This window comes from Triplophysa rosa, linkage group LG5, assembly GCF_024868665.1.
Source record: "Triplophysa rosa linkage group LG5, Trosa_1v2, whole genome shotgun sequence".
Taxonomy (NCBI): Eukaryota; Metazoa; Chordata; class Actinopteri; order Cypriniformes; family Nemacheilidae; genus Triplophysa; species Triplophysa rosa.
The window spans coordinates 9,011,868-9,021,595 of record NC_079894.1 but is presented as its reverse complement, the minus strand read 5'-3'; the positions used below and the strand labels follow the sequence as shown (position 1 = coordinate 9,021,595).

Below are 9,728 nucleotides of genomic sequence, written 5' to 3'. Positions count from 1 at the left end.
AGTAAATGATGACAGAATTTTCATTTTTGGGTGAACTATCCCTTTAAGCTCTGGAGAGAATGGTGATTTGCAGGGAACCGTAGATCTACATGTGGGCATGTCTAAAGAGCGACAAGGCATGTTGACTGTCCAAGCTGTCGCCCCCTTGTGGTTGCATGCTGTAGTCAATTTAAAACAGAAGATTTACTCTAAAATTATAATAATATTTAAATATAAAATACTTTGATTCTAACATAAAACAGTGTGATATGAGTTATCAATGAAATAGGGGTTTCAAGGGAGTAGAAAGGTTAGCATACTCAAGTTACTGTATATCATATGTGTTTGTTACATTCTTTTCCACAGAAATGCTTCTTAAGAAGTAACCCAAATTCCATTTAGACCAGTTTGTCCTTTTCAATTTCTCTTTTGTCATTCAAAGGCTCTGCTATTAGAATCGTCTATAGAGGAATCAACTGCTAAAAGAGCATTCGGTCACTCTATGGACAAACAAGAAAGCCTTTCAGCTGCATGGGATGGACTGAAAGAGCTCTTTACAGCTAAACGTGCGTAATCCCTCAGCCTGAAATACATAATAAAACCAACATAAAATGTGCGCACTGATGACACAGGGAAGTGATTTGTGTTGCTCTGTGAAGAGAAAGAGAGAATCAATAGAACGAACATTTGAAGAAACACAGTCTAATGGGACCGAGATATTTGCGGGTCTCTTCAAAACTCAAAGCTGTATTCACCCTGCCCCTTTCATCCCTATTTAAGATCAAGCTTGAGCTTAGTTCAACAATTCCCAAGCTTCTTCCTGGCAGATCCGGTTGATTACATAAAGCCTTAATTTTTTGTGTCCAAAATCATTTGATTAATTTTGACAAATTACAAATTTGTATCTGCAATGGCAAACTGCAGTTGAGCTGTGTTTTCAGTGCAGTATGCAGCACTTAGCTCTTGGCAGTGGGCCCTTGAGGACACATCTATAGGTGATATCTACAGTGGGTGGCCTGTATAGCCCTGGAAACTGTTACAATACTGCTCTGTTCTCTTACACTGTCACTAATGACAGTGAAAAAATGCAACTGGTTTGGGCCTTACACAAGGAATCAATTTCTATCCATGAAGAGTCTGTTTAGATAAGAAAGGTAAAATGTTGCTTTAAAAAAACTGCTGGGTCATAATAACAGCACTGAATGAATTATGTTGAGTCTATAGAGTTTGTGTACACTGAAAATCCGAAAATACCAATTTGTTGCTAATCATTTTTTCCCCACACTATAATAAACAAAGTGGGTCTGGTAAGAATTTGACTAAGCAATATATGACATCCATACTTCCCTAACTGAGTTCCAGTTGATGTAGGTCAGAATCACACATTCCTCATTTCATGTTGAGTCACGGAAAATATATTTTATAGCTTGTACATTATCCCGCTTATTACACAGCTACTTGCCAAATGCCACATGAGAAAAAAACTGGACATGAAATGTGAATTTGAAATATTTTATTAGCTCATTTTTACAGAATGCCGACCTTCCACGAGGAAAAGCTGTTTACTTTCGTAAGAAACAACGTTCAAATGTCACAAACAGGCTATTTGGTTCAATCATTTGTAAATATATGTTATTAAAAGACATAATTACATTTAAGTTGTCAAAAAATTTGACTTGAAATTAGATTTGAGAGGTTGTTTCTGGGAATAACGATCCTGCAAATCTTGCGACTGGCCAATCAGAATCAAGCATTCTAACGAGCCGTGTAATAATTATTGTCAGGTGAGGTGGGAAAGCACCTGTACATTAGTTAGTAGCAACATCATACTACTATGATGAAAGCGCACATAATTATAGGGTGTGAAATGAAATTCACTGTCAGGCCCCTGGCTGATAAAATACATTTTCACTAATTACTGAACTGAGGGAAAAGATCATGCAGGGAATAAACATATATCAGCATATTGTGAAACAGTGTCACTGGAGACAAAACAATGCAAAAACTAGAAAGCTATGTATGTACACAAAATAAGGTATATAGTATATAAAAAAACAGGACATTCAAATAAAAAATAAATATCAGAATTTGTTTTATTGTATAAGTATTGCATATACCTGAAAGTCAAAATTTAATTATATTATATTGTGATTAAAGATTACAATAAACATAAATGACAAATCATCTAAGACCAGACATGTTGTAAGAGGCTAAATGGGGAAATTCGCTTAATAGGACTAGGTGTTATAATCCCACTATTTCAGCACAGTTGAATTGCCCAATAGGACATTTCCCACGCCTTATGCATGACAGGGGGAAGCAGTCAAGAATATGAATAGAGGAAAGGAGATCTGAGGTTTCACTGGGTTCGTCGGGTAGGCGTCTTCTGTGTTTGGGGGATTAATGATTATACATAGCATACTTACCTTTCCTTGCCAATGTCAGAGAGACATCTCATGAGTTGTGTGTCCCACTTTCATCACATCCATTATCCTGGGTGAAAGATGCCTTTTAGTGAGGTGCTGCTGATAATGCTCTTTGTATGGTTCCCATCAATGCGACACATCGTCAGTTGTGCACCTCAGCCTCATTGGGTGTTTCAGCCCTTTATCACAAGACACCCTCAGCCAAGGGAGGCCCACTGCAGGTTGATCAGACCTGGGTGTGTGTCGCATTGTTACAAGATCAAGATTAAGTCAAATCTGACTTGTGCTTCAAATTTTATTATAAACATGCCTGACACAAAAAAAACAGATCAACGTTACGCAAATGTTTTTTATTTCAACCCAGGGTTGGGTCAAACCCAGCTGATAAATTAACCCGACAATAGCACTTTGGGTTGAATTTGAAGTCTAATCAAGACAGACCTGGGGCCTCATGTACAAAGACTTGCGTTGATTCCATACTAAAACATTGCATACGGACAAAGCCAACGCCGCGTACACACAAAAACTTTGCGTACGCCAGCTTTCACGCTCACGGTCAGATGTACTAACAGTGAAATTAACGTGAGAATGTGCGTTCCTCCACGCCAACTTCATGTCTGGCGTGAGTTTTTTTGTGCGTACATTTACAGCTTTGTCCGGACCGTACGCAATGTTTTAGTATGGAATCAACGCAAGTCTTTGTACATGAGGCCCCTGGGGGCCTCATGTTTATAACCGTTGCGTACGCACAAAACATGCCCTGAAAGAGGCGTACGCCACTTCCCACGCAAAAGATTTATAAAAACAAACTTGATTGAAAAATTTGCGCACCTGCACGCAAACTCTGACCCATGCGTACGCACATTCTGGAGACAAGGGGCGACACAAATGGTGAGTTAGTGAACTTAGATTGCAGAAACTAAGATTGATAAGAACTATTATAAGCATTAATGCCTCACACACATTTAATTTGACCTCATATCAGTTAAAGATCAACATTATCACGAAGATTATCTGCGCTTGTATTGAGCGATAATTGTTTCATGCACCTTCTTGTAAAATCCAACACAAATCTTAAATAAAAATTCAATCTAAATATTTAATCAGCGCTGTCTCACCATCACACTATGAGCGCATGATGAGGAGATGATCCGACTGAATAGGGACAGCATCAAATACGATAACTGCAGAACACAGTGTAAATAAATACTAAATATATTTCCTTATACTGTGCATAATCATCAAATGTCAAAGTCTGACAATTAAGCTCTCGCACAATCGTTTCTCTTTATGTTCTCGTTATCAGTCCTAACTACGTTCATAACAAAACCGGGATGAAGAAACATTCGTCTTTTACAATTATGTCTTCAAATTGTATCTCAGGTGAAGGACACCACTAATTAATGAGGTGATTTTAATGAGGTGTTAATGATCAGTCTAAATGCTGTAAACATTTAAATGCTGCAGAGACCTTCTTTGGCATTAATATAATAATAATAATAATTTAATAATTATAAAAATGATTAATTTGGAAATCTCAGTGAATCTCATGTGTGGCCATTTGTGATTTCGTTACTTGGATAAAGGATGGGATCGGGGGTTTTCGGCAGTTTTACATCATTTTTTGTTATTTTTCTATGGCATCTGATAGCGGTTGGACCCGGAAACGGTATACGGCCATTATGGTGCGTGACGTCAGGCTTAACAAGCGGATTGGATGCCAGGCTTATTAATATAAGAATCAGCATTCATGAGGTGCTTTGCATTGACTATTTATGGGTAAAAATGGGCGTGTACAGGGCGGGATACGTAAGCACACTTGCAGGTGATCTGTGATTATAAAGCGAATATTGCTTACAGGTGTGCGTACGGACGGTTTTATAAATCTGAATATTTTTTGGCGTACGCTATTTTTGGTTTTCGGGCGCACGTACACTTTTAGCAAGGAATAGTCAATGGGGGATGAGATCTGTTTGGTTACTAACATTCTTCCTAATGTCTTCTTTTATGTTTTGCAGAACAAAGAAATGTATACATGTTTGGAACAATCTGAGGATGAGTAAATGATGAGAGAATTTTAATCCCTTAAGCCCCATTACACCAACGTAAACAGATACAAATAAAGAGGGGACAGCCAGAGAAAAAAATGCATTCATCCAATAAATGATTAAAAACGTTTGGAATCATGAGAAGGACACATCAGAAAAATCTGGCTTGGACTTAACATTTTAAGTAAATAGCGACTTCTTATTTAAAACACCCATGAGACTGCATTCAAGTATGAGAGTTACATTTGTGTCGAATTGTTGCTGAGCAGCTATTTTGTAGGCTATGGAAGTTGGCTAATAAATACATCTATGGAAATCTAATACAGATGTATATTTATTGAAACTTTCACTACTTACTTTATAAGACACTCTATTAGAATCTGCTCTGTACAATGGTTCTGCTCCTATAGCCTGTTTTCAGATAATGTAAGCTATGTCAACAGCGTTAGCTTTTGACACTGAAAGACATTTATAACAATGTTAACAATATAGTATGTAACATACTATCATGATTTGTGAGGAAATCAAATATTTAAAACCAGTTATCATTAATTAGTAAAATTATCTGCATCCGTATGTTGAAACTCAGCCTTTCCAGCATGACTAGATCATAGGTCTGACAGTTTGAAGGAGCAAAATCTCGTGACAAGCTGAAAAGGTAGACTAAAAAGAAAACGACTTCCTAACATACATTATACAGGTGAATTTTCCATGAAACATAGTTTTAGCGTGGCTGTGCATGCTGTCAAGGGGCGCAAATGTTATAATAGCAACAATAAGGGTGAATTTGAAATGTATTTTTAGCAGAAATAACAATAGATTAAAAAGAGGTAAATTGATTATTATTATTAGGAGTAGGTCTACAATCCTGTAATATAGACTAAATGAGTCTAATGATTAAATTTTTTGTATTTTAAAATATTTAGGACAAACATACAGTACAAGGTACAATTTCCTCAAAACGCAGGACCAATCCATAATATGGAGCGATTTTAGTCTCATTAATTATTCACGCGTAAAACAAGATACACACATGCGTAAACAGTTTCACATGAACAAAACCTAATTTACGTGCACAAAGTATAAATATACATTTACAAAAAGCAATTCACGTGCGTAAAACAAAACTATTTTCTCATAAAGTACGTTTCGCAAACATACGACTGTGCACAAATATTTCGAAAGTTTAAAATGTACACGTTTATCGTGTTATGTGAATGTGCAAATCGTCACTCACGTGTGAATCGCCTTGGATGTGTGTGTGTGTTTTTTGAGACTCTCCTTGCAGCGCAACCCCTCCCACGTGAGTTGTCGTACTCTTTAGCCAATCAGATTCAACCTTACTATTCAACCAATCATAAACGCGGAGAGCACAGGACTCAAGGAAAACGGCTCTGCGCACCTTTTGCGCAGCTACACATCTATGCGCCCATACAAAACAATGTTTCCAAGAACTAGTTATTTATTGTCCTTGTTCATTTAAAACATACATTGTATGGACATAGAAACATGAACATATCTCATCTATCAGGCACAGTTTGTTACCCAGACGGTTTTTAGCAGTTCAGTGGAAGTGACTGCTGGTTGTGTAGTTTTTAAGTGGTCATGTTCACTCACTATTTCATACTTTTCTCCTACAAAATAAATTAATAAAAACAGATTTATTGCGTGGCTGTATTATGTTTTAATACAGCATCACAGCTCAGAGAGTAGATTAGCGAAACTGTACAAACGAGCCTTTAGTGCTAACATTAGAGCTCCTTGAGTTCTGTGCTCTCCACGATTATGATTGGTTGAATGGTAAGGTTGAATCTGATTGGCTAAAGAGTACGACAACCCACGTGGGAGGGGTTTCGCTGCCAGGAGAGTCTCAAAAAACACACACACACATCCAAGGCGATTCACACGTGAGTGACGATTTGCACATTCACATAACACGATAAACGTGTACATTTTAAACTTTCGAAATATTTGTGCGCAGTCGTATGTTTGCGAAACGTACTTTATGAGAAAATAGTTTTGTTTTACGCACGTGAATTGCTTTTTGTAAATGTATATTTATACTTTGTGCACGTACATTAGGTTTTGTTCATGTGAAACTGTTTACGCATGTGTTTTAGCCGTGAATAATTAATGAGACTAAAATTGCTCCATAGACCAAAGGCATCCTTTGGTTTTGCGTTGTTTATTGTAAAAATTCCCATCGTAAGACCTCTAAGTTATAGACATTGATTTACTCAAACCATCAAATCTGTTTTGCATTTCTACGTGACAAAACCACACACAATGTACTGTACATGAAAACCCAAGTTGCTTCCAAAGAAGTAAACAGGTTTTCCTTTGAATGTCAGGTCTGTCTGGAGATAGGGCAAATGGGCGGTGCTAGATATAGACCACGCCTCTTTCGTAACCACTCCCGCAAATCTGATTGATGATGCTACTCTTAAGACAAGCGGCATTGAGATTTCACAGGCAGTGTGGACTGTGGAGACTGGAAGATGTGTACATGGTGCTGAAAAATATGCCGTCCTCAAAGCACACGATGTTTGTCGTTGCTGCGGTAAAATCGTACTGAAAGCTTGTGTTGCATCGGTGGAATCCACAGTTAAAAGAAGGATTGTGAAGAAAGACAGATCCAAGGGACGCTTAAACCGCGTTGCGGAGGACATCAGCGAACAATTGTCTGAAACCGATTCAATTCAGTTTCTTTGTTTCTCCTTTTTCTGTCGTTTTTAACATGGCGAGCGATTCTCCGGCTCGGAGTCTGGATGAAATAGACCTCTCAGCGTTAAGGGTGAGTTGTATGTCCTATTTTATAAAGATGCACAATGATGTATGTTGGTGTAGCTGGAACCTGCCGTTACAACGGCGCTACGATAACGACCAATACAATAATGGAAAGCGAATGAAAAGAATGGATGTGAGAACAGCCATAAAGCATTGTTTTTGATCAGAGGCGTTTTGAAGAAATGTTCAGCTGATAACGAGCAGTGCAGCTGTTTGTCAGATCAAGTAACTGTTTTGAATACTTGTTACAGGTTATATTGCACTAAAGGGTCAATGAATTATAAAATTAAATCTGTTGTATCTTAAAAGCCATATAAAGGAACGAAAAGCCACGTTGTTTGTGTAATGTATGTAAAGGATTAGCCTACTCTTTATGTCAAGACTTTGATCTATCCAATTTACTATCGTTAAGTAAAAATGAAAACGTAAGTGTTACTTGTGCACTGCTGGTCTGTGGTCTGTATGTCCAGCGAGTGTATGTGCCATATTCATGGTTTGATATGTTAAAATCTTCGCGCCCTAAATAAATAACTCAACATGCTGGATAAACTGGGTTACTTCCCAACAAGGCTCTGTTTTTATACATGCATCACTTCTCCGCTTATAAAAACTGTGCCAGTCTGGCTTATTAGTGTGTTGTGAGCGCGTGTGCGTGTTCCCGTGGTGGCCAACTGTTGGAGCATGAAGATAGAGGCCATTTGTATGAATCGGATTGTGCGTGCTGATGAATGTGTGCCTTGAATGTTGATAAACGTGTGTAAATGTGCCCTTGGTCAGAAAGCGTGTGTAAAACGTAACTGGACAAGATTTAAGACATGATCAGCTGGGTGTCATAAAGGAGGATTTAAGAATGGCAACCCATCATCCTATAGCGTCATCATGAGGCACAGTTTCACCGCGGCCGTAAACCAATTACCTCGTGTGCTGTAGGATCTAATGGGTCGAAGGAAAGCACGCGAAGTGCTCGCCTTTCTCTCCAAGTAGCGCATGGGATGGAAAGATTATTGCAGATAGCCATTTGAGTGCTTTTGATGTGGGCATCTATTGTGTCTGGTGCATTAGCGAGCTTCAGTCTTTCACACATGAATCTGTTTGTGTGTGCAATGTGCATGCATCAGCGCCACAGGTCACGTGGTGCGGCACTCAGTTTAAATGGCAATGTAGGAACTGTTAACTGCGATATTAGCATGGCTGGGATATTGTTTACCTCACACGATTGAGTTTGATATTACTTTTCATATCAAAAGTTTCATATTTTATTCAATCTAAAGCTTTGTGTCTCCAAGCAATGTGCAGGCTGACAGAATATCTGGAGTGGAGTCTGTAAATGGAGTGGAATGACAGATCTTCTTTTCCCCCACTCACAATTACTCCGGCTTCACTTTGGGTTTTCTTATCCCACAACTAAACAAACACCCAAAATCCGCTCTGTATCCACTGGTCTGAAACGTTGGAAACAGTCAAATGATGCTATAGCGACGGTCAAACATCCCAGTACTGTTAAATGTCACTCTCAAAACACGGCTTGGCCAATAAGACTATCTGAACTCGTCATATCTATTTAATACCAGCCGTGCATTCTGCCCTGCCCTTTACAGATCACAGAGACCGTGATATATCGCTCTTGGTTATTCACACCCTCGATATTGAAGGAGGAAATTTTTAAGGCCACTCACATCACTTTCTGACTTTTACGTTCTGTCAACAGGGGCTAACAATGGAAGACGCTCAGCAGGTTTTTTACACAGAGACCATTTTTTTGAAGGCCTTAAATCTGTGCATCAGAGTAGAAGAAATTGCCACGCTTTTCTCGACCTTGCCCCTTTACTTGCATTACTCTCCCAAGGCCGATTAAATGGCTTAATGTCATGGTATAGTCCTCTCGTGCGGTCTAAGCTTTCATTTGATAAAATGCCTGATAGAGCTTGAGGCCACTGCAGTCTTAGAAAACATGTGACAATGCAAGACACCCAGGTGCTAATATTTTCCCTTTTATTGCGGTTTGTGCAACATTTTTTTTAAACTCTGCATGCTGTGAATGTCACACATGCAACTGGGAATCATTCCTCTTGTCTCAGCGAGTGTTTGCATAGTCTAATGCTGCAGTTCCATAGAATTACATTCATGTGCTTGTGAACGTGTTAGACTGGAAATGCAAGCTCAGGGCCGTCTTTTGGGCGGTGCAACTGGTGAGACCGCACCAGGCCCTGCCTGCTAAGGGGCCCCCGCGGCAAGGGGAAATGTTAAAAATATTAATAATAATAATTGAAAAAATGTAAAAATTTTGGTTTTAGTATTTTAGTTGTTTCTTTTGAAGTATGAGTTTATTCTAAATAATTATCTGAGCTTTGTAAGGATATTTCTAGTTCGGTTCTTTTGGTCCGGACTAGGGATGTCAATTTAGACAAATTACCATAATCGATTTTCATTTACATTAACGATCAATTATTCGTTAACATTAATACTGAAATATGCCTCTGCAGTGGCA

General features: G+C 38.5%; 1 protein-coding gene across 8 annotated transcripts in view; it reads left to right on the top strand.

The window, feature by feature from the left end:
• The first annotated feature begins 6,906 nt into the window (after positions 1 to 6,906).
• Positions 6,907 to 9,728, top strand: part of tnika (TRAF2 and NCK interacting kinase a) — a 100,152-nt gene continuing 97,330 nt past the window's right edge. For all 8 annotated transcript variants that reach the window (XM_057334936.1, XM_057334935.1, XM_057334932.1 and 5 more), the window contains exon 1: positions 6,907 to 7,247. In XM_057334936.1, coding sequence (XP_057190919.1) covers positions 7,191 to 7,247 — 57 coding nt within the window. In that variant the 5' untranslated portion in view covers positions 6,907 to 7,190. The remainder of the gene's footprint in view (positions 7,248 to 9,728) is intronic.